The sequence below is a fragment of the Asterias rubens genome, chromosome 16 (genome assembly GCF_902459465.1).
Source record: "Asterias rubens chromosome 16, eAstRub1.3, whole genome shotgun sequence".
Taxonomy (NCBI): Eukaryota; Metazoa; Echinodermata; class Asteroidea; order Forcipulatida; family Asteriidae; genus Asterias; species Asterias rubens.
In genome coordinates, this window is record NC_047077.1 from 13,957,742 (window position 1) to 13,984,421 (window position 26,680).

Below are 26,680 nucleotides of genomic sequence, written 5' to 3' on the forward strand. Positions count from 1 at the left end.
TTGTATGCTAGCAATTATTTTGAGTAATTACCAATAGTGTCCAAGTGCCTTTAAAATTGTATGCATGTCCTTTTCCAAATCATGCGGCCCTGATGTAGAAACTCCCAAAACAAACTTTCCATGAGAACAATACAGAGCCTCGCTTTAACAGCAAATGTCAATAAAACCTCAGAAAATCGACTACACTGTGTTTTCCAGTGTTTTTACTGCCACAGAATATAATACACTCTCGCAGTTCGCGCCTCATTTTTATGAACTCACGTATAAGGGAGGCAATTTTTTTGTACACTAAAATTGCCACTGTCGTAGTGCTTTTCAATGGGGAATTTTTGTTTATTTTTAAGTCGATTAAGAAAAAGGAATCCTTAAAGGCACTGGACACTATTGGTAATTACTTTAAAGGATTTGGGTACTTTTTCAAAATGTCCATAGATTTACATTAAACTTACAGGGTTTGAAGATAATGATAGTGGAAAGCTTCCCTTCAAATCTTACTTACTGAGGTGCTGTAGTGTTTGAGAAATGAGTAAAACAATGTCATGAAAATCCGTTTGTAAATGATTAAAATAATTTTCGTCTCATAACACGAAAATTATTTTCATGACATTGTTTTACTCATTTCCCAAAACCTACAGCACCTCAGCACGTAATATTTTCAGGGAAGCTTTCTACTATCATTATCTTCAAACTGTGTAAGTTTAGTGTAAATCTGTTGACATTGTGTTTTTTTTTGTCCTACAAAAGTTACATAGACCCTTTAAATATAATTTTTAGCGTAAAAACTGACTTGTTGTGACAATTGGCTCCCCCCTGAAGTAACATCGTTTTTAAGAAAGAGGTAATTTCTTACTCAAATAAAATCATTCAGCTGAAGCCTTTTATTATGCGTCTAAAAGCACACTCTGATGTGCAACAAGGGTATTGTTGTTTCTTTCATTATTCTCTCGCAACTTCGATGACCGATTGAGCCCAAATTTTCACAGATTTGTTATTTTATGCACTAGACCTAGTTTTCGGATACACCAAGTGAGAATACTGGTCTTTGAAAATTATTACCAAACGTGTCCATTGCCTTAAAAAACACAAGGAAATTTTTTGCTGCGGGTGGAAATGTATTACAGAAACAAAATTGCGATCGGGAGAGACCCTGTTTATTGTTGTTGACAACCGGTGACATACAGACCCAAAGTCGTCACGGTAATTGGCTCCTAAGAAAGGAACGGACGGGTGGGTGATTTACGTATGGTGTCCCAACAAACAAACTCAGAATAGACGAATATCTGAAAGCCACTTTTCAGTTAGTAGTAGATGTTTACATAATGTAAACCACAGATAAAGAACCTATAGGAAGAGTTTCACGTATGTGTTTCCACGAGGATACGGAGGAATATGATGGGACACTGATTTTTGTTTTGATGAAACGAAGAGCGAGGATTTTGAATTTCCTCAGCACCCATTCATTGCCTGTTCGAGTGCCGAACGACCAACAAATCGAAAAAAGGGTGAGATCTCGACTCATTTGTTTACAAATCTTACAAAGCCATAGTTTATTGTAAATTTTAGACTGAGCGTTTTAAAGTAAAAAATGTGATAATATAAAACAAGCAACGTCTTTTTAAAGACCCTTCGTCTAAGTATAGAGCGATGACACGATGCGACGCAACTGTGGATGTAACCGCAAACCAACTGGTTTGCCATGCAAAGTTTAACATCCTACTTTAAAATGTTTTGGTAAATAATTTCACTTTATTGTCAGCACACTTTGGTTGCCTTGTCGCGTGTCAGATTTTGACTAATCAATAGCAATAAACACAAACTAAATAACTTGAATATGAACACAAGAGTGTAATGATTCACAAAACATTGATGTTTCTATATCAGGTAAAAATTCCTCCTTCAACTTCGTCATCATCCATATACTCATGATAGATGGTTGTTGTTCTAATGTTTGGGTGCTTTTGTTTGCTTCGGGGGTAAAGAATATATTTAGATTTGTACCCTTAAAGGGAAGGTACACGTTTGGGAATTGTCAAAGACCAGTCTTATCACTTGGTGTATCCCATCATAAGCATAAAATAACAAGCCTGTGAAAATTTGGGCTCAATCGGTCATCGAAGTTGCGAGAAAATGAAAGAAAAAACACCCTTGTTGGACGAATTTGTGTTCTTTCATCAGATAGGACTAAAAGACTTCTAGCTAGAAGTCTTTTATTATTTTAGTGAGAAATACCTCTTTCTCAAAAACTACGTTACTTCAGAGGGAGTCGTTTCCCACAATGTTTTATACTATCAACAGCTCTCCAATGCTCGTTACCAAGTCAGTTTTTCAGTTAATATTTGTTTTAAGTAATTACCAAACGTGTACATTCCCTTTAAACTAACTCAATCATTAAAACCCTAATGTCCAACTACTTTGTCTCTGGTCTGCTGTTTTTGTCATAATCTCTGGTTTTTCGGCTGACAATAGACAATAATAATGTTTAGGCACTTTCCCCAAGTTCTGTACAGTTACGTTCGTACTCCTGCATGTACACTCTTTGTGCATGTATCCTACCTTCGTACCTCGTAATGAGTTTATAGATTTCTGCTCGCTCGTTTCGAGAGAGTCACGCCTCCAAAGTCTAAAATTAGCTAGAGTAATAATTAATGCATTTGTTAAATTTTTTTTTAGCACAAACACGTTTGTTTGTGCTAAAAAAAAATTTAAAAAATGCATTAATTATTACTCTAGCTAATTTTAGACTTTGGAGGCGTGACTCTCTCGAAACGAGCGAGCAGAAATCTATAAACTCATTACGAGGTACGAAGGTAGGATACATGCACAAAGAGTGTACATTGATTGGTTTTCAAGAGAGGCTGTGAATTCTTAAAACTTCAATTGGCTTTGATTTTTTTTTATAGCTCGAGCTAAACTCGAATTAAATCACGTACAACAACTCGTTAAATGGCACTCAATTCCACGTCGATAGTCACAAACAGGTCATTAAATATAGAAAACAACTTTTTTACTTTGAAAGTAAAAAAAATGTTTTGGCATTGAATAAACAGACTCAGCGACGTCCGTCAGTACGTCCGCTGCGGAAGGTTAGTGAGTGACTGGGTATGACATACAAAATGATTCAGATTGCCAACTTTTTGAACTTGTAAGAAGTTTAGAAGTGTCCAAAGTAACTTTGTACCTTGCAAAAGTTACCAAGTGACTCGGTTGACGGTACGAGGTGGCCAACGTTGTCAAGGTACGAAGTGACCCGAAGGTACGAAGTGACCCGAAGGTACGAAGTGACACAGGTGCAAAGTGACCCGAAGGTATACGAAGTGACCCGAGGTATGAAGTGACCCGAAGGTACACAAAGTGACCTGAAGGTACGAAGTGGCAAATGTACGAAGTGGCAAATGTACGAAGTGGCAAATGTACGAAGTAGCAAAGGTACAAAGTGGCAAAGGTACAAAGTGGCAAAGGTACAAAGTGGCAAAGGTTACAAGTGACTGACGACAAAATGAAAATACGTCTCTTCGATCTCTTCGGTCGTCTAATACTTGCTTGTTGAATATGGAAGAGGACATCATGGGATGATTGATATGTCATTTTCGCATGCAGGCAGTACCCACTCTGTGCAAAGAAATTCGTAAATTTATTTCTAATGATGAAACTTTTAGTTTGAAAACTTGTTCAGTGTGGCTTTCCTGTGCGTTTTCAGTTTGTTGTGCGTGGATTCTCTCTGGTGCGCCTTGGGCACCTTGGTGTCTTTTGCGCAATACAAAATATTATTGTTATGAGTTATAATAGTTCCTGACAAAATATTATACTTGTTAAAAAAAGTATACATAAAGGCCCAGAGGGCACGGAAGTGAATCGCACCTTTGAAAATGAAAGGATTGATTGTATAGGTTTTGTGTAACAACAGTGAAACCATTCATAACACGGGAAAAGCGATCCCTATACTTATCATGCTTTGAATATTATAGATGGACACAATAAACAAACCTATCTGTTTCAACTGTCAGAGCCCGCATTACTACTGACTGGCTATGTTTGTATCTATCGAAGTCAAACCAATATCATTATTAAGGCAGTGGACACTATTGGTAATTACTCAAAATATGTATTAGCATAAAACCTTAGTAACGAGTAATGATGGGGAGCTGTTGATAGTAAAAAACAATGTGAGAAACAGCGCCCTCTGAATTAACGTAGTTTTCAAGAAAGAAGTATTTTTCCACGAATTTGGTTTCGAGACCTCAGAATTAGAATTTGAGGTCTCGAAATCAAGCTGATGAAAGCACACAACTTCGTGTGACAAGGGGATTTTTTCCTTTCATAAAATAAAAGTCTCGCAACTTCGACGACCAATTGAGCTCAAATTTTCACATACAGGTTGGTTATTTTATACATATGTTGAGATACACCAAATGAGAAGACTGGTCTTTGACAGTGGACACTAAATTGTCAAAGACCAGTCTTCTCACTTGGTGTATCTCAACATGTATTATAAAAACCTGTGAAAACTTGGGCTCAATATTGGTCATCGAATTTGCAAGAGAATAGTTAAAAAAGAAAAAAACACCCTGGTGCATTACTTTTCCTTTTAGATGGCCAATGCAAATTTCCATCTTTTAAATCGTTGCGGTACCCTCCCGGGTTGGTAAGACACTGCTCTAGATTTGCAAAGTCATTGGTTCGAATCCAATAAGCCTGTGACTTTTTCGGGAAAATACTGAATGTGGGGGCGGGGGCTACAGTGCTAACACATATCGGTGTATATGGGTGAAACCAAAGTTAATAATGTATATTTAGGATAATAATAATAGGCTACATCTTTTTTTTAACCAGCTTCCCAACCAATAAAGCTATTGACCCTGAGTTCTCTCACGTTTAGAACATTTACTTGTGGGAGGGACGGTAGGTGACACGCGATAATATTTTTGTTCACTTTCGCTGAGGATTAAAAACAGTCGTTGTCACCAGCACCACCCCGTACATTCAGTGAACCATTAACCCGATTTCAAAAGCAAAGTTATGAAGCAAAGTTAGGGAGTATACAGCCCCGAGCTGCCGTGGCGCTCCGAAAGCTTTTCATTCACAATATCAACCTCTACCCTCGCAGGTATCCATTTATACCCCTGGGTGAAGAGAAGCAATTATAGTTAAGTATCTTGCTCAAGGACACAAGTGTCACGACCGGTATTCGAACCCACACTCCGGTGAATTAGCACCAGAACTTGAATTCGATGCTCTTAACCACTCGGCCGTGCCACTCTATTTATCTGAAATAAATGTTGTACTTGAACTGCTGATATTGAAAAGTCAGTAGCGTGGCATGTCATGGCCGAGCCTTGATGCTTCGTCCTTCATGGGACGTAAAGCCGTTGGTCCTGTGTGTTGTGTAGCAATAATGTCAGCTGGATGGTTTTGCATATATGCCCGGACGCTGCTGCATAATGCAATTGTATCCGCCCGGACACATTTGCATAATATGCAGTTGTGTCCGCCCCCGTGCAAAACTGTCGTCACTGTGTAGTTGCCTTTACTTCGTTTCTGAGGTAGGCCCTATGGCTACCAACAGAAAAACTTCCATATAGTTCGTTTTCTTAATGATATTGCAATGGTTTGAATGTTTTTATGTCATTCGGCCGTCCTTGCCAACCAGCGCGGTTTGTTTTATTTATAAAAACATCGCTACCCCCACGATGCCACCTCGTCACCACGAAGCCCCGCCCCTCCCCTTTCATGTCTGGATCTCCCGATAGAGGGCGTTGTTTATGCCATGCTCAGCACTAAACATGGCGTGCGACATTTTCTGTGGACCTTGCAGTTTTTTACAGCGGAGAATCCGAGGTAAAGTCCTTGTATTTTGTTGATATCCTCCCCTTACCAGTTTTCACGCTATTATGCCTTTTTCTTAGAATTGGGAAAAAAATAATGATGCCTTACATCAACCGATGCCCTAATTACCTTCGTTTGTTAATATAATATGAACATGGATGAAGTATGCAAACATACGGAGCTCCATGAGTGCCATCCCACTTATTGAGATACTGACAAAATTTATCTCATCAAGACGACTTATTTCGTGGTATAAGTTAACTTACCGACATATTTTATCTAGCTAAGTCGACTTATTCAAAACAATCAGTCGACTATTAGCAACATAGTTTATCTCACCAAGTCGACTTAGATAAAACAAAAGGTCGACTTGCTGACATAATTTGTCTTGCCAAGTCAACTTACTGAGAGTACTAAGCCAACTTACCGACATAACTTATCTCGCCAAGTCGACTTAGATAAAACAATAAAACAATATTCGTTGAAAGCTGGAATGTTCCATTCAACTCGGCTCCGCCTCGTTGAATAGAACATTCCATCTTTCAACTCATGAACATATTTGCACCATTGCACTCATAAACATTCATTATGTGTATACTATTCAACGAGGCGGAGCCGAGTTGAATGGAACATTCCAGCTTTCAACGAATGAACATATTCGCACCATTGCACGAATGAAAAACATTCATTATTTGTTTTATATAACATCCAAGTAGATCTTTGTCATTTTGATTGAAAGATACAACTTTCAAAACAAACAATTTCAACTGTAGAAGCCGAATGCTAGTAATTTTACTATGCCTTCTTGCAGTAACACCTGCTGCGTTACCAAAGACACGCGCACGCAGTGATGTTTTTACTCAGCTTTTTCGTTCCATCCGAAAAGTACCATTGCACGCTGCCAGCGTGCAATGTGCAATGGTACTTTTCGGATGGAACGAAAAAGCACGGTGAGTGACTCAGAGTGCAATGGTACTTTTATTTGCTATCACGTGACGGACAATCCTCCAATCAAATGGCAAGGATCTGCTTGGGTGTTATATAAAACTTGATGGACATTGAAATGTTCACACTACACATCGATCTTCGATGACTTCAACTGGCCCCATTTGTTTTGAGTTTTTCCTGTTTTCACGGCAAACAAGAAAGCATAGTTTCCCGGTAAAGCCATACATGGAAGAAACATCTACAGTGACTACAAGTGTTCTTTGAGACTCTGTGTATTACTCTATACCCAGCAGTTGTCTTCGTTTTATTTTATTCTTAAAATATTTTTTAATGAAATTTTAAAATTACCATGGTAATTTGCAAAAAATTACAAAAATAAATAATTAAAAAAAAGTGTGAATAATCATTGGCTTTCAAATCTGATTTTTATTTATTTTCCCCCCCTTTTTTTTCTCTACAAATTTAGAATAAAGCGTATAAATAAACAGTGATAATTGAATCAACAAGCTGATCGTTTAAATTTTAATATTAATACTAATGTTGATCGGAGGGTTAAAAAAAAGAATCTCCAAAAATATTAGAAAATGATATAAGGCACATGGCTTCTTTAAGCCTCTGTATTTTCTTTCCAGAATGCTCAGCAAAATATTCAGTCACATGGTTTGATCATCATGATTTGTGAATTGAAATAGTGTTTGATGAAACTTTTTCGGTGGGCAAATATTTTTATATATGGCCTCAACATTATGACATATTTTTGTACCTTGTAGAAATGCCTAAAATACCAAACTTTTTGCATTTACAAGTGCAAATATCCAGTGGAGCCTTACGTGTTTCTAAGTTTTGGTCAAGGGAGAGGAGACTCTTTGCTTGGCAAATAAAACCACACAATTTTTATCTAGGGACTGTTTACATCGCGCACAGAGAGGTAAAAGATTTGCCACGATTTTAGGGACACCTCGAAAACAGGACCTCCTACGATACAACATCTTTAAAGAAATGTCATGATAATATTGACTATAGGGAGTTTTAAAATAGCATTGTTTGTAAATACTCGTAAAAGTTATTTTTATATGATTATCCATGACATGATTCTGCTAACTAAACGCACAAAAATGTAATTTTGTAAACGCGACTGACTGGACTGGAGTCCGGTCAACTCGGTCGGAAGCCAACACGGTCCGAAGCCAACTCGGTCCGAAGCCAACACGGTCCGAAGCCAACTCGGTCCGAAGTCAACTCGGTCCGAGGTCAACTCGGTCCAAAGTCAACTCGGTCCGAAGTCAACTCAGTCTGAAGCTTGCTACGTTCACTCTAATCTAGTCTAGTATCCTGATGTCATGTGTTTTCAGTAGGATATATAACAGGAAAATTGTTCACATCAAAAACTGAATGTTTTTTTTTCAAATCATCAATCCAATTTTTTAACAATAACACTTAGGCCTACACTTCATGGTGTATTGAAATTTTTAAAGTTTTGGTTGTACGTTGCAAGAGACAGTTCACCACTAACAGTGCTTATAAAATGCTAGTTGCGATAACATAACCCTCCTGCCGATGGCGTAGCCGGAGGGTTACGAAGCTTTCGCAATGTGTGCAGGGGCAGGGTGAAATGGTTAAAAATGTACAATTTCGACAGCTAGTCAGCAGACTTGCTCAATTTTTACCACTTTTGAAAATCATGACACCAATTACAGGAACACGAACTTCATCCTCAATGTCTAATGAATCCTACCATATCACTCAAAACACCATTGAGGAAACAATTTGAAGAAAAAGGACAAAAACTTACTAGATCCCCCAGCTTATTAACATAATTGTGTTTCCCGTTGACTTATTACAGTTTTATCTTTATGGCATTCCCAAACTAGATTATGAATCAAGTCCCGATGTTGATCAGCTAGCTCGCCAACAACCTTCTCCTGTTTGATGGCACAGGTTTTCCTCCAAGATCTCAATCGTCTTGCCAGCGCTTGTTCTGCAAATTGATACGGTTCTTAAGAAGCTGCTCCTGAAGCGGATGCATGCCTGCCATAATGGCACGATACTCTAGATCAAGGACACCTCCAAAACGACGTCGTCAGAGGTAAGATAAGGTCAAAGGTTTTAAGTCAGTGGTCAACTGTGACCTGGGGTCAACAAGTGTGGTTTACACACGTTGTGGAAGTACACTAGTCTCTCGTCGAGACCTTTGGTGATTAAACAAAGCTGTGTAGCACTGAAGAATCAGAATGCGTGAGTGGCAAAAAGCCATGAGGCCATTTCCAACATAAATGTCACAGTTTGCTGTTGAACTGTTCATAAAGATACAAACATATCAGATTCAAACTGCCTCTAGCCACCGGGCAATCTCAGTGGTCTATTTGGTATGACACTGCTCTAGAATTGCAAAGGTTGTGGGTTTGATTCCCATTCGAGTAATATGCCAAGGGGATTTTTTTCACAGAACTCGGGTAGGTACTGAGTATACAGTGCTAACACAAATCGGCAGTGTATAGGGTTGGTAAAAAACAAAATGGATACAAACATTCATCATTTGTGTAGTGCTGAAAGGATGTATTCTGAGCCCATCCAGATATTTGGTTTGGCATTTTGCTACCTTATATAAATGAAGATATAAAGAAAAAGATTTGAATTCCCTGGCACGTTGGAATTGGTCCGCGTCCCGCGTGGCTTCCCCACTCGCACATTTTTGTTATGTAGTCTTCAGTTCCATTTACTCGTAGAGCACATGTACATGTATGCAGCTGTCTGAGCCACTAAGGCCTTGCGAAATGGCTAAAATGACACTGATAGGCTGGATTTATCTTGGTCTTTTTGGAGTACGGGGAGTGCACAGTGGTACATTATATAATGAAAATATAGAAAATGTGTATAAAGAAAGAATGCAATGTGGATGGACAGGTGTGCTTTAAAAAAAAAAAAAATTCTTGTCAAAGAAAAAAGCAAATTTGGAAAAAGTTGATAGTTATGTGAATGTGCTGTTTATAATGCAAATTATGCACAGCAGCTTATTGTGACCTGCTCTGCAAAAGCGGCCCATATGTTGCAAAACATTCTAAGCTTTAGTTTCGGGTGTGTTTGGGCTCTGTAGCCTTTTGCAATCTCGAGATTAAAAACGGTCCTTTGAATATTTAAGTCCCTAATTTCCTTTTCAAAGTGACTCGATCCAGACATTCAGATATTTACAGGTTTTGTGTCATGTTTTCTTTACAGCCTGTCCTTTCAAATCATCATTTTGATTCACTGCGGTATGTTCTGGGTTTTTTTCGTTTGACAGACTCTAAAAAGAGCCGGCTGTTTTTGCACATTGTTAGAGTTTTCTGTCGGAAAGTATCAAATCTGTGACCAATCTCAGAGGTAATACAGAAGATTTAACAAAACTTTGGCATGCCATGGCCTGCACTCAAAATGCTTTACGTGCGTGTCCCAATGAAATTAGACCTTAGGCGTATTTACCAATCCGTGAGCTCTGTTTGGAGCATGTGACAGGATATGTTTACGTCCTTAGTAACAAGGGCTGTTTGTTTATGGTCCAACAATTAACTGCTAAATTGCATTTGACCCTTAACCTTTTTTAACATTATGTCTAAATATAGATAGGGTTAGTCTTTAAGGATGATAATGATAGTAGCAAGCTTACATAAACATGTACATACCTCAAAATATTATTGCTGATAATATATTGCTGAGTAGTTTTTGAGAAATTAGTAAAACAATGTTACGAAAATACGTTTAATTCATGCTAAAATAGTTTTGTCTCTTGAGACAAAAAATTATTTTTGTGACTTGTTTTACTAATTGCTCAAAAACTACAGCACCTACATTTACCCTAACTGTCTTCAAACTGTGTGAGTTAAATGTAAATCTGTGGACATTGTGCTTTGGGTACTTTTTGTAATGTCCACAGATTTACATTAAACTTACAATGAACACTGTTTGAAGATAGTGACAGTAGAAAGCTTACCTTTAAAGGCAGTGGACACTATTGGTAATTACTCAAAATAATTATTAGCATAAAACCTTTCTTGGTGACGAGTAATGGGGAGAGGTTGATGGTTTAAAACATTGTGAGAAACGGCTCCCTCTGCAGTGCAATAGTTTTTTGAGAAAGAAGTAATTTTTCACGATTTTGATTTCGAGACCTCAAATTTAGAACTTTAGGTCTCGAAATCAACCATCTAAACGCACACAACTTCGTGTGACAAGGATGTTTTTTCTTTCATTATCATCTCGCAACTTGGACGACCAATTGAGCTCAAATTTTCACAGGTTTGTTATTGTATGCTTATGTTGAGATACACCAACTGTGGAGGCTAGTCTTTGACAATTACCAATAGTGTCCACTGCCTTTAGTTATTACTAGCTGAGGTGCTGTATAGCTTTTGAGAAATGAGTAAAAACAATGTCACGAAAATACGTTTTGCATACTAAAATAATTTTCATGACTTGTTTTACTCATTTCTCGGAAACTACGACACCTCAGCAAGTACAATTTTCAGGGAAGCTTTCTACCATCATTATTTTCCAATTGTGTGAGTTTAGACATGTTGGGGTTAATCTGTTGACATTGTGTTTTGTGTCATTACAAAAAGTACCCAGACCCTTTAAGCTTTAAGATAATACTAAACTTATCGTGGGGGGTTGACTGGAAGACCAATGCAATTAGCATTTTTGTTAAACCATCAAACGGAAGCGATCAGACCAAACCCAGAAAAACACAATGGTTTTTTATAATTTTGTTAATCAAAATCAACCTTCCTCATTTAACATTTTGAAACATCCAGGATGGGGAAAAAAGAACTTACGAAACAATTGGATTTTTGGAGAAAAAGATTCCCAACCCTTCCAACATTAAGGAGCCCATTTTTTGAAATGGCATAGCGTGATTGAGGTGTTCTTTTGCAGAGGGGTCACAGTTATGGGTCAGAACTCTTAAAACTGTGGGAACTTATTTGACACTCTCAAACAAAGATTTATAAAGATCCCCCAATGTTTTTGTGGGTCTTCACACAATGAAACTCTTTAGAAAACGGAATGAGTAGGGCCTACACTGTCGTAAACTTTTGTTTGCACACCGGCAGACGTAATCAATTCGGTTACACGCATCATCTGTAACCATGAAAGCCAAAAGTGTATACAAATTGGGTTTTTGGTTCATAACAATAGGTTGTGGTTTTGCAGGAATTACATGTAGTAACCTTGACATTCAAGTTGAGAAACAAGGCCTGAGAGAAAGTAGAATGGAGACGGGTTTGAATGATCGTGAAAGTGAAAGGAGGCAGACTTGGAAAATGTAATATGTGATCAGGTTTTGGGAATTGGGGGGCGGGGGGGGGGGGGGGGTGGGGATGAAATAGGGTGCATGTAGCTTCAGAATAATTAATCCAAAGAGTTGCAATCATGGTAAACTTTGTACAGTTGTTGCACGCTTTAGTTGGGACTATGATGTTTGTACACCCAAGCATACATGTACCTACGTGTAGTCTGTTTTTTTTAGTTGCCCTTGGGAATTTTTTTATTAATAAGGTGTAGGTCTACACTTGTATACTGTAAAATATATTCCTACTTTTTTCCCCAAGAATCATCACGACTGTAAGCCGGAGAGGGAGCAAATGGCACTCGAGGCATAGCACGCCATTTTTGCCCCCTGATGAGACAGTATCGTAAGAGCTCAGCTGTGGTCAGAGAATCATAAAGCAAACGGCTCTTCTCAGAGCCACCGCTACAAAGAAACAAATTCTTACATGGTGTTACCGCACACCTTACTTAAAGGGAAGGTACACGTTTGGTATTTACTCAAAACAAATATTAACTTAAAAACTGACTTGGTAACGAGCATTTGAGAGTGTACCTTCCCTTTAAACTTAGTTTTTTTCCCACAAAAAGTCCTGTAATGCTGATACGCAAAATATGCACTGGGCAATTAAAGTAATTTATGAAGCTGCACGCTTTGCATTCTGAGCAAGTGTGGATGACACATTAAAGCTGTGGACATTGACTGCCGTCTGATGATCATCAACATATAAATCACAGAGTGTAGCAAAATTGTTTTTTTTTTTTAACCGTAGTCAAGAGATTCCTGTTCTTTGGAGGTGATCTGTTTTTATCTTCCAATATTATTAGGATGAAATTGATACAACTCAAAAAATAATTTTAAACAGTGGCGATCGATTGTAAGCAACAATGGTGGTCCAGGCAGAGATATTGATCACTCCTTTGTCCTAAGGCACATCACACAGGAATGAAAACAAATCAATATTTACCTATATGTATAGTTTTCTAATATTGGCATTGGAAACGACCGACGGTGGGCCTTTCAGATGATGTGCCCCTTGGGGGGTACATGTACATCACTCAATGTTACCCTGATCCTACATGTATGCGTCTTTGCACAACATCACAGGATTAATTGTCGCTTTTATTGATGAAACTCACACCCTATTACCATTTAACAGTGTACCATCCCCTACCCCTCCAACTCCAACCACCCCTCATCAAAAGAAATATCCCTCATCCCACGCTGGCAGAAGACTGTCGCAATGGATCTTACAGACGGGGGGTCTAGATCTTGGAAGCAAAATGGTCTCATGGAAGGAAGTGAAACACAAGACAGATTCGTTCTACTGCATCTGAGGTCACGGCAACAGACCAGTCTGAAAGAGGAATCTTTAAGATTTCAGTGGGCGGTCTTAGGAGGTGTAAAGCCAAGGGGCAAAGTATGCACTGGGCAAATAAAGTAGTTCAAAACAAGACACACCTTGTAAGAGAGTGCGTTTGTCATCAAAGATGAAGAACAACAAAAAAGGCGCCTTTCAAGTACATGAATTTCATTTGACAGTCGTCACAAGAAGAAGAAAAACATGCCTTGCATGAACACGAATGCCATTTGACCATCTACATGTACAGGTAGAAAAGGACTCCATTCAAGAATAGGAATGCCATTTGACATTCTAAGAAAGAAAAAAGAAAAGGACGCCATTCAAGAACATGAATGTGATTTGACAGTCATCAGAAGAAGTAGAAATGGACGCCATTCAAGTACATGAATTTCATTTGACAGTCGTCACAAGAAGAAGAAAAACATGCCTTGCATGAACACGAATGCCATTTGACCATCTACATGTACAGGTAGAAAAGGACGCCATTCAAGAACATGAATGCCATTTGACATTCTAAGAAAGAAAAAAGAAAAGGACGCCATTCAATAACATAATGTCATTTGACAGTTCGTAAGAAGAAATAGGAAAGGACGCCATTCAAGAAAGTGAATGTCATTTGACAGTCATCAAAAGAAAGCCGAAAAGAACGCTTGGCAAGAACATGAGTGTCATTTGACAATCGTAAGAAGAAATTGACACCTTTCAATAGCATAAATGCCATTTTACAGTCATCAGAAGAAATCGAAAAGGAACGGCTTGCAAGAACATGAATGTCATTTGACAGTCGTCAGAAGAAATAGAAATTGACGCACGCCTTTCAAGAATGTTTGTATGACTGTTGTATTAACAATGTGTAGACATCATCAACATTTGACTGTCATCAAAAAGAAGACAAAAACATATCTTTCCAAGAATGTGCATCCATGGCACATTTTTTCCTCTGGATATGAACGATCATTTTGACAGTTTTCAGAAGAAATAGAAAAGGCACGATTTGCAAGATGTGTGAATAGCACATTGCACAAAACTACAATGATATACGGACATCAACATCATTTGACAGTCGTCAAAAGAAGAAAAAAGGACATGGCTTCCAAGAAAGTGTTTATATGGCACATTGCTTCTCTGGCGTTGAACATCATTTGACAGTCGTCAGAAGAAGTAGAAAAGGCACTCCTTGCAAGAAGCATCAAACTGCAGCCTAAACTTTCTCATCCTAAAATCCATTCCAGTACAAGCTCTACAGTAGCAGTTATTGATTGGCAATGCTCGTTTTGTTAGCGTAGTCGCCGTTAGATATTTTTTTATCACACAAAAATCTGGATCAAACAAACTTTCGACCCACTGGTGTAGAACACATTACAATTTCAGCTTGACCTGGGCTTGATTTCATAAAGGGCTAAGATTCACCTTAGATGAGTTGGAATTCGCACCAAATTGATATTTGCAATGACTGGGCACATCTTGCGCCTATTCGAACTCCATCTGTTATAGCGTACAAGTTTGTTGCCTTGCGTTAAAGGCAAAGTATACACTTTGGTTTTGGGAACAGTTCAATAGGAGACTTTCTGGGACGATAGGTGGCAGCAGACTTACTGGGTAAATTCATTGTTCTCGGAACTATGGAAATTTACTCGGTAAGTCTGCTGCCACCTAGCGTTAGAAAGTCTCCCATTGGTTTTAAAGGCAGTGGACACTATTGGTAAATGTCAAAGACTACCAATCACAGTTGGTTTATCTCAACATATGCATACAATAACAAACCTGTGAAAATTTGAGCTCAATCGGTCATCGAAGTTGCGAGATAATAATGAAAGAAAAAACACCCTTGTCACATGAATTGTTGTGTGCGGTTAGATGGTTGATTTCGAGACCTCAAGTTCTAAATCTGAGGTCTCGAAATCAAATTCGAGGAAAATTACTTCTTTCTCGAAAACTATGGCACTTAAGAGGGAGTCTATTCTCAAAATGTTTTATACCATCAACCTCTGCCCCCCAAAAAATAAAAATGTGACAAATAGTTATTAAGTGATTGTATTTTGGGATTTGATTTGGTCTCCCTAATTCCGATAATCTGCTCTGTGGTAATGGTAGAGAAGTCTCCCGAAATCCAAAAAATCTACTTTGTGATAGTACATGTAGAATTAGAATTAGAATTGGAATTATTCAGCCAACGTTAAAAAGTTAAAAACCTAAAACATCGGAAATTGTAGTGTACCTCGAGCTCTCTAGATTTTACAATCGCAAAATATGGTGCCCTTGCATCTTTAAAAAACGAAGCATACAAGCCTGAAGATAGATACAAACATAAGCCCCCATCCCTGCCCCCCAAAAAAATAAAAATGTGATAAATAGTTATTAAGAGAATATAGTACCCACGTAGACAGGCCCTACATTACACCATGGTTTCATTGCAAACCAAGTATAATAGTATTTTGTTGCAACTCACAGTCAACTTAAAGCCATTGGACCCTTTCGGTACAGAAAAAAAAAAAAAATAAACGTTCACAGATTTACAAATAACTTACAGGGTTTACAGAAGGTAGTGGTGAAAGGCTTCTCTTTAAATATCATTTCATGAAATGCTTTACTTTTTGAGAAAACAGTATAACAGTATAAATTCTCGATATCTGGAATTACGGATTTACATGTCATGACACAGAGAAACGTGCGGATATAACGGTAGGTTTTCCCGTTATTTTCTCCCGACTCCGATGACCAATTGAGCCCAAATTTTCACAGGTTTGTTATTTGATATAGAAGTTGTGATACACGAAGTGTGGGCCTTGGACAATACTTTTTACCGAAAGGGTCCAAAGGCTTTAACTCCCACACTCTGTTACACCATCTACCTCCATGGTTACACTTTGCTTCAATTAACAGGGTTCTGCATAGCCTTGACCTGTCTGTGCGTTGTCTGTGCAATCCATGCCCCAGAAATCTTCAAAGAATAGGTTTGGTGTTGCAATTAGCAGGGTTGAATGCCTAGTACATGTAGTACATGTGTGCCAAGGCTTGCTTAACCAGTTCACCATACAATAGGAACAATGCAACAAACGGGAAACACCCGGCATGGCTCTAATTTTGCACTGGACTGCAAGGCCAGAAATTTTAGGGTTGGGCTAGGAAACTTTTAAAGGCAGTGGACACTTTTGGTAATTGTCAAAGACTAGCCTTCACAGTTGGTGTATCTCAACATATGCATAAAATAACAAACCTGAAACACATGTCATGACACAGCGAAACGCGCGGAAACAAGGGTGGGTTTTTCCGTTGTTTTCTCCCGACTCCGATGACCGATTGAGCCTAAAATTTCACAGGTTTGTTATTTGATATAGAAGTTGTGGTACACAAAGTGTGGGCCTTGGACAACACTGTTTACCGAAAGGGTCCAATGGCTTTAAGTCACAAGTTTGGGTTAAGGGGTTAAGTTTAGGGTGAGGGTGGGGTTAAGGAGCAATCTTAGCTCTTTGTGAAACCGAGCCCGGTGAAAGACAGGTAGCCAGCATTGCAGGAATTCTTCTCAAAACTAATATTTTCATAAAAAGATAGTAACATTTGTTTTGGCTAACATTTGCTTTAAAAGAGAACATGCTAAAGGCTTCACCTGCTTGTCAGCTTAACATGTTTTGGAATCTGTCTCTGGCTGATATGAGGGAAAGCACATGGCTGCCAGATTTCCAAAGAAACCTCAAATGAAGACGGAAAGAGGAACTCCTAATCTGACAGTTGTCCACAAAAGGCTGGATTTGCCCTTTGAAATCTGCCCCCAGCTGCCCACAAATTTGAGAGAGAAACCAGAGTGATAAAGGTACAAGAGGGAAAACATCATGCCTACCAGATTGCAAAGAAACATAACATGAAGATGAAAAAATAGGATGAATTCCTAAGTAATAGTTGTCCACTAAAGGCTTCATCTCTTTGACAGCTTTGAAATATGCCCTCAGTCTGCAGAAATGTGACACAGGCGCAATGAAAACAACATTGAAGATGAGAAGATGGGATGAATTCCTGACAGTTGTCCGCTAAAGGCTTCATCTCTTCGACAGCTTTGAAATGTGCCCTCAGTCTGCAGAAATGTGAGAGAGAGAGAGAGCCAGGATTTTATAACGTGGATGAGGGCTGTTAAACATCATGATATTTTGCAATGTTCCAAAGAAAAGGAAAATGAAGATGAAAATATAAGGAGGACTTCTTAGGCAACAACAACTACAGTTACCTATTAAAGATTGAGAGGAAACAGACGCGACAGAAGTACAGTACATTGAACCAAGCATTGCACAGTTGTTCTCTGTGCACTGTGTTGGATGTGTAGAGTGTGATGCTCCAGGAGTGTGATGCTCCAGACCTTGCTGAGTTCAACGACAGTGCCAAAGACTGTTCAGCTCGGACTTACAACACAACATTTGTAGCCTGTGTGGTGGGACACCTTAAGAAGAAAACCTGCATCGTGTGCAAATTATGTTTCAACAGTGTCGCTCTCAAATGAAACTTGAGTGATGCTGGAGACCTGTCTGAGTTCACAGAAGTGCAAAAGACCAAGACTGTGTTCAGCTCTGACTGAAACGCCACATCTACATACGTGTGGTTGGAAACCATAAAAAGAACAAAATGCATGGGGTGCAAACTATGTTCCAACAGTATCGCTCAGCAATGAAAACCGAGTGCAAGGCAATCCCAATTTTTGCAAAAGGCACTTCTATTGGAAAATCTCAAAGTTTACGGGCACCAAGGCCAAGACCAGGGCAACGGAGGCCATGATCTCCATGTAAGGGAAAGAGCACAAGAAAAATGAGGGATTGAGTATTGAACAAATAAATGAGATCTGTGAGATGAGTTCATTTAAGAAAACAACAGATAGCCATTGATTAGGAAGACAATGACCAGTCACCTCGAGCCTGCAGGAACGAGAACCCAAAATGGTTGTGGAAACCGAACAGGAATCATCTGTGGGTGCTGTAATAAGGACAACACAACAAGAAAGGAAAAAGTAATTGAGAGGCAAGACAATGACCAGCCATGCTGAGCCTTCAAGAACAAGAACCCAAATAGTTGTGGAAAACGAACAGGAGCCACCTTTGGGTGTTGTGAGTTGAATAAGGACGACACCACAATAAAACATTATAGAGAGGCAAGAAAATGACCAGCCATGCCGAGTCTGCAGGAATGAGAACACAAATCATTTTGGAAACCAAACGGAAGCCATATTTGGGTGCTGAGAGCTAAATCAGAACGATACAACGAAAAACATCATTGAGAGGCAAGAAAATGACCAGCCATGCCGAGTCTGCAGGAATGAGAATACAAATAATTTTGGAAACCAAACGTGAGCCATATTTGGGTGCGGTATACTGATTAAAAATGCCACCACAGGAAAACAAAATGCACCGATGATTTGGACTCCCAAAGAAGAATGGTCTGGAAATGAGTGGTGAAAAGAGGATGGAAAAAAGAGGAAAAAAAAGCGGGAAAGGAAAAAAAATCTCTTGTTTGAGAGATAAATACAGTAAGTGGATCGTCTGAGAGCAAATTTGAGATTGCAGCTGCTATTAACACAAAGGTACGGTATTTGTTCCCAAGAGATTTTATCCAAAAACTCAAGTAGTGTTTTTTTGTTTTTTTTTTGCTTTTTTGTAGATCAAAACTTGCTGTGGTTTTTTTTCTTGTTTTTTATTATAATGTTAAAAATTTGCAGTGGAGTAAGTCGACACAAAAAAAAGGTCAGTCTGTTGTTTCATTCTTGAAAGGGGCCAGACGTCGATTTCACAAAGAGTTAGGACTCGTCTTATCTCGAGTTAGGACGAGTCTAGGATTAATCTTAAGGTCTGCATGCTACAGTGCAGGTTTGGGACTCGTCCTAAGTCCTAAGATTAGTCTTTAGTTAGCTTTGTGAAATTGACGGCTGGGCACCAAGGCATTTTTCTCCTTGGTACCTGTAGAGGGAACAGAGGCAACAGAGGCAATGTCCTTATCAAGCATCTGGCCTGACAGATGCCCATGTTATTATTATTTTTTTAACTATCCGATGGACTAGGTCTTCATGTATCTTGTCATATCTTTCTTCTGAAAATTGATAATGGAAAGATATTATGAGTTTGTATTTTCTTCCTGTTTTTGGTTGGGTTGGCCTTGTTGTTTCCTAGGGGTTTCCCTTGCCTTCAAACCATGGGACCCTCTGGTTAAAATCCCTACCTGACTGTGTGGGTTTTCCTTCGGGAAAAAATGTGGGTTTTCCTTCCACATCTAAAAACTGAAACTTCCCTCCTGATGTCTTCTCTTCATTTTGGTTGTTAGCTTCCTATCGTAATTAAATTGCTTCGCAGCTGACACAATGTTATTGATGTCACTGAATTAAAAGGGGCCACTGTGTTTTAAGTGTCCCGCTATTATTGAAACCCTTTTATATGTACAGTTAACACAAAATTTTGATTTGAACATGTACGTAGATGGTTGGAATGAAGATTTCTCTAAACCATCGATGATCATATTGCACTGTTTTGATTTTAAAATGTGACTTCTAAAAATAAATATTTAAAAAAAACACCAATGGCTTTGAGCTGATTTTCCTATAAATGAACACATCTCTAAAACATTGCTGCTCATCTTTCATACTGTACAGTGTTTCCCCCAAAAGGCAAAAAAAGAAAATGGCTTGATTTCCATTTTATAGTACAAGTTGCTTATAAATGAATACAGTGTACATTGCATCAAAAATTAGATAAGTCAAAGAAAAGCTGATTGATAGTGTACAAGTCAAAAATACATTTGTACCCCACACTACATACTCACAAATGTATTGTGGATCAGTTATTAATTTTTGCCCGTCAATTAAATACTGAGAAACAAAAAATAAAAAGGATTAACTTTACATTTTTTCAGTCAAAACTAAGGAGTGTAACAAAACGAAGGTCTCTAGAACATGTCCTGGCATGTTTAAAGAGAGGCTCCAACCTTTTTTTTCTCTTTTTTTTTCCCGCTCTTTTTCCAATTGATAGAGTCCTCTTGAAAGTGGGGGAAAAAGCAATATGTAGCCTCGCGGTAATATGGTGTAAAATGTGATTATGTTCGGCTTTGTTTTAAGCATTTTTTCTCTTTTCACAGTACTCTAATTCCTTATTTTCCATTAGATAGAGTCCTCTCTAAAGTTGAGGGGAAAATAATATCTATGCCCGCGATAAAATGGTGTAAAATGTCTTTTTGTTTGGCTTTTTAAAAGCATTTTGTGCTCTTTTCACAACATTCTATTTACTCTTTTTCTAGTATGTAGCCTCATGTTAAAATGGTGTAAAATGTCATTTTGTTTGGTACTCGTTAGCCTTTATAGCCCTTTTCACACTTCTCTATTCCCGGGGGAAACCCGGGGAATAATGGCCTGTCCTTTCACACTTGAATCACTTTACCCCTGATCTACCCCGGCAAATAAGCATACCATGGGGGCAAAAGCCAGCCCTGCTCTGTAGGGGTGAGCGGTACAACCCAAAGCATGCAACTGGAACCTGGGGTCGATTTCACAAAGAGTTAGGGCTAGTCCTAACTTAGGACTAGTCCTAAGAGATATCAAAAATGTACAGCTAGTCCTAATTTAGGACGAGTAACTCGTCCTAACTCGAGATAAGACTAGTCCTAACTCTTTGTGAAATCCACCCCAGGAACCCTGTGGATTAAGTTCCTACAAGTTGTAGACTGGGACCGTGTGAAAGTGTTCCGGGGTAACCATGGTGTAAACAAAACTCCAGAGGCCTCCCCTCGGCTGTATTCACCAGGGATGAGAGATTCAGTGTGAACAGGGCTTCTCAGTGCCGTGAACACTCTATTATAAAATCTAAGTCAAAAGGCAAGTGGGGGTACAGCATGCCTGATGAGGTATGCCTTTGTCAGGTAATTCAAGCAGAAATTTCAGACTAGAATACCCCCTAGGTGTGGAAATATTAACAATAAACAAGTTAGTCTACATGTGGGGTATGAGCTAGCAACACTTGCTGGTACCAAACTGAGGGACTAATTCTAATATCACTTTTCTTGTCGCAAATAATCCACAACTCACCATAAACTTTGATAGCCTTTAAAAAAAAAAAAGATTACAACCAGTTTTCGACAGATTTTCACCGTAAAATCTGAAACTTCGTAGCCTCTTCCATCGTTGTTAAGTCAACGGCCGTTTGAATAATTTGTGAAGCCCATGTGTTTGTATGGAGAGTGAATAATGAGTTGTGCATACTCAAACAGCCGATGTATTTGTTTGTTGCTTGGCAAAGCATGGTTGCCCATCAACAAGGTCTCGCTTTGCCCGAGTGCTGCTGTACTTGACCACGGTTGATCACCTCTTTATAAAGTCAACACCATTGATATTTTTTTTGTATTGAAAGGTGATATTTTTTTCGATACAAAATAATTATTGCATCAGCTGTTTGTTTAGAGAAGGTTGTTGATGCAGGTTCAGACCAAGAGTTAGTAGGCTTAAGAAAAAAAATGGTCTCCTTATGATTGATCTCCCCTTAGTAATTGTTACCAAGTAAGGTTTTGTGCTAATAATTATTTTGAATAATTACCAATAGTGTCCACTGCCTTTAACCACAAAGAAATGGCAAGAAAATGTTATCCTATTTAAGTTTTAACAATGGCAGTCCCAACTGAATACGTCTGGCATAAAAAATACTCTTCTTTGTTAGAAATAATATTTAAAGCCCTTCAAGGGAAACCTAGACAAAAAACATAAAACACGTCTGAAGTCTCTCAACCGCACAGGTGATGTATTCTCACGAAATGGCCATCTATCACTTAATATAATAGAATAAACCTGCCCCACAACCTTCTGTAAACTTTGCAAACTGACAATATCAAAGGCAGTGTTATGTAACACATATCATAAAATATGAGTGCGTCTTGATGAGTGAATCTAAAGGTAAAGTACAGTGCACTCTGACAATGAAAAACAAATGTGTTGACGGGCAACCATGCTTGCACGCCAAGTGACAAATACAACAGCTTTGTCAGCCTCTGTGGTCTACTGGCTTCAGACTCTGTCCTGCCTATATGCATATAAGCAACCTGGTGACTGGCAGTGTTAAATATTGAATTTTCCTGTCTGGGCAAAATTACACAACTTGGTGAAGCCATGGGGTTTTGGATGTAAGTTGACCAACAATTTTGGGCACTTGTTTTTTTTCTTTTCTTCTTCTTTTTTTCTGAATGATGTTGGGAGTTCAAACAGGAACATGCCTTACCTGCACACTTTCTCGAGGAAACTTGCCTACAGTGTAGGTATGGAAGAGGAGGTGTGATGAGGCTACACAGGTACAGTAGTTCCAGGGCTCTATTGACTATCACAGATGATTCTACTTATTCATTGGCTTTTTGTTCAAAAAGTTTGTCAAGTTTTAGGTTGCCTCCGTTAGGTTGCAGAAGTGTGTGCTAGTACATGTAGTCTTACCGTGGAGGAAGACTTTTTACTCTCACTTGACTGTATGTAAAAGCAATTAGCACACTGATCAAACTACATGTATGATCAAACCAAGTGGTCGAAGGAATCTTGCGCTAGTCTTGATTGGCAAAGGTTTTTTGTTTTAGTCGTCGGTAGACGGGGCAACAGCGACTGTTTTTGATGCTGACGTGGAGAGACTGGGGCAAGTCTATGAATCTTGCTCGAATCAAGATGTTTGTGTGATACAGATACAGATATCACTTCTCCAGTAATTCATGTTGCGATATCGGCGACTACGATAACAAAATAAGCGTCACCAATCAAGGCTTGGGATGTGGGAGGTCCCACATTTCTTGTTGAACTTGAATGTGGTGTTCGGTGAGATTTCTTCAACTATGAAAGAAACGCTGACGTAAGAAAGATCCGCTGATTGAGGAAGAATGAACACGTGAGTACAATTATCAATTTATACAAATTAAAGGTACATAATATTGATATGATATTTTAGGCTTTTATGTTATCCTAATATAATGCGTAAATTAGAAAGTAGAAAGAATTTTTTTTTTTCGTACTTTTGTTTTTGTAAATTACTGCTGTTTATTTCTGTTAAATAAAGGAATAAAAAGGTTGCAACCAGTTCTTAAACTGCAGTTTAAAACCGGCTGGGTCGTGGCCAGGCCTTTATCGCACAGCCACGACCCTGCAAGGTTTTAAACGGCAGTTTAAGAATGAGTCACTACTCTTTTATTCCTATTCATAAATTCCTTTTCGGTTTGAAGGCGTAATAATGTGAGAAACTCTGTCAAACTTGTCCGTGTTCCTGACGTCCTTGAGATAAGTACGTGCGTTGCATTTTTGTGACTGAGACGGTTTTCAGATATGCATACGTGCGCGTACAATGTAGTATGCATGTAAATGTATCCGAAAACAACCAGTTATTATCAACTGTTTAAACACCCCCACATGTGGTGAGCTCTCCACCAATAGGAATAGCGAAACTGTATTTATGAATAAATGTTTATACATGTATAATCTTGCCTAAACCACATAATGAACAAACTGATAAAAAAAAAAAAATTTTGGGTGAATTTTATTTATCACACTATTGTTATGTTTTTCTCTCACACTAATATCTTTTTTAGAAATACCATGATTTTTCACTTGGGAAGCAAATAGTGGCATTGAAATGACACGCACCCATTCACCCATGGAAAGTCTGAAAGGTAGAACAGTTTGTTCATCTCCATAATCCACCACCCATGGAGTTATAATAACTCCACGAGACCATGTTGAGACTATCTATCCTTGAATCTTTGAAAGTTTTTTTATTTTCAATTTGTCGCTTTTGTTAAGAAAAAACTCGCCCTGAGTTAGAAAAAGAGAGAAAGAAAAGGTTTTTGTGTAACAGATGACGAACATGTAGGCCTACCCTATTTTGAGAGTAGCTCTTAACATGCTTTAAAGGGTATGGGTACTTTTTGTAGGAAAAGAAATCCCACAATGTCCACAGTTTTACATTAAACTTACACAGTTTGAAGATAATGATGATAGAAAGCTTGCCTGAAAATATTACTTGCTTAGGTGCTGTAGTTTTTGAGAAATGAGTTAAAACAATGTTGCTTAAAAAAAAAAAAAAAAATCGTCCCGGTGATCATGAAAGCGAAAATTATTTTAGAATGTAGAAACATATTTTCATGACATTGTTTTACTCATTTCTCAAAAACTACCGACCCCTCAGCAACTAATATTTTAAGGTATGCTTTCTACTATCATTGCCTGGAAACGGTGTTAAGTTTAATGTAAATCTGTGGACATTGTGTTTTGTGTTAACAAAAAGTCCCCAAATCCTTTGAGGAGTTCAGTACCAGCACGAGAACTCCCATTGTAATATTATTGTTTACCCAAACATACACGGATGTCCGTTTAAAGATTTCTTGAGAAAGGAACAAAGAAACAAAAGGGTAAGGGCGTCACAAAAATGAGTCATTGTAATCAATGTGTTTGGTTTCTTTTCAGGTCGAGTTGAGATCGCCACAAGAAGTATTCGTCATTGGAATTGAACCTTTTCAGAGACCACCATTCATGAATCAAACGAATGTATTGAACATTGTACGCCCAAATGTTGCTAGTGGTGTTGAATATTTTTTTTTGCCCAGTCATTTTCAGGAAAAAAATATCAGGAAAATGTTTAAAAGAAATAAAAATACACGAGATCGCCACATGAAGTATTCGTCATGGAATTTAACCTTTTCAGAGACCACCATTCATGAATCAAACGAATGTATTGAACGTTGTACGCCCAAATGTTGCTAGTGGTGTTGAATATTTTTTTGGCCCAGTCATTTTCAGGAAAAAAATATCAGGAAAATGTTTAAAAGAAATAAAAATACACGAGATCGCCACATGAAGTATTCGTCATGGAATTTAACCTTTTCAGAGACCACCATTCATGAATCAAACGAATGTATTAAACGTTGTACGCCCAAATGGTGCTAGTGGTGTTGAATATTTTTTTTGCCCAGTCATTTTCAGGAAAAAAATATCAGGAAAATGTTTAGAAGAAATAAAAATACACGGTTTTGGTTGAGATACTACATTTTACCTGGAAACATTGGGTAGTGTCTATTCAGTTTGATATCTTTTCTCTGACCGTCTTGTTTGAGCTGAATTAAGTCAAAGCTCACAGCCGATTGCGGACATTATGGGTATTTTTAGTACAGCCTAACTTGCAATGGATTACCTCCAAGATCAAGAAGAAAGTCTTCAAGTTGTCATCAACTCCTTTAGAAACTTCTTTGTATCATTTCAAGAAGTTATGTATGAGTAGAATGCAGCAAAGCAGGGCTAAGTTATAGGTCCCTACTCAAAATACAAACCATCACAAGACAAATAAAAAGGGGCACTTTGTAAAAAAAAAAAAAGTAAAATAAAATAAAAACTATTACAACTTGTTGGCAAGTTTTGGAATGTAGTTCTTAATATTTCCCTAGTTGTTGTTCAAAAATCTCCCTGATTGCAAGATGCAAATGTTGGCAGGTCTGCATCACCAGTGACTGTAGATTTCACAATTCCACTGGCAGCAGTCTGTAAAGGAGCTAGACTGTCTGGCAACACAGTGGCTAATTGACACTAACTTTATCATTTAATCCTAGTTTAATCTGAGTCATTATAATAATAATAAAAAAAGTATTTATATAGTGCAATATGAATAAAATTCCTCGAAGGGCTTAATACTGACACATAGCAGTTCATAAGCGCTGAAAAGAACCCCATCGAACCAAATTTGGTTACTTAAAAAAAAAAAAAGAAATATTGTCTATCAATCAATAAAAGAGCTAACAGATGACGGCATTAATTTCATATTCTTAAAAAAAAAAAGAGAGCAACCTAGATTGATGTTGTTTGGAAAATAGAATTAGCTGTTCCAAATAGCTTTACCAACCAAAAGGACCTAAAGTAAAAGTGGAAAAAATAGCTATACGGCGTTGCCATCATAATAGCAGAGTCTTTCTTGAAGGGGTAAAAGTGTCTTTGAGAAAGACTCTTCTGCTAGCGTGGAACCGTAAGGCCATTAAAGGAACGTTACAGAATTGGTAAGAAAAGAAAATCGTGAAGATCACAGATTTACATCAAACTTATACGGTCTAATGATGATGATAGAAGAAAACATCCCTTGAAATATTTCTGAAATGCCATACTTGATGAGAAATAAATAACTTAACTTTGCGTTTGGAATTAATCGCTCAGTGAGCGTTTTATTAATCTTTTTGTTTGCGTCAATGTCATGCAAAATGTGTAATCGGTTTTTCACTATTTTCTCGTGACC

At 38.2% G+C, this 26,680-nt stretch overlaps 1 protein-coding gene across 3 annotated transcripts in view; it reads left to right on the plus strand.

Annotated features, from left to right (window-relative positions):
* The first annotated feature begins 5,767 nt into the window (after nt 1–5,767).
* LOC117300715 (serine/arginine repetitive matrix protein 2-like) overlaps nt 5,768–26,680 on the plus strand; it is a 31,915-nt gene continuing 11,002 nt past the window's right edge. Inside the window, exons 1-2 of one of the 3 annotated variants that reach the window (XM_033784470.1) lie at nt 5,768–5,835; nt 8,643–8,857. In XM_033784470.1, coding sequence (XP_033640361.1) covers nt 8,796–8,857 — 62 coding nt within the window. In that variant the 5' untranslated portion in view covers nt 5,768–5,835; nt 8,643–8,795. Of the gene's footprint in view, nt 5,836–8,642; nt 8,858–22,372; nt 22,563–22,623; nt 22,728–26,680 lie in introns of those variants that run through there. The other 2 variants (XM_033784471.1, XM_033784472.1) reach the window with 2 other exon arrangements.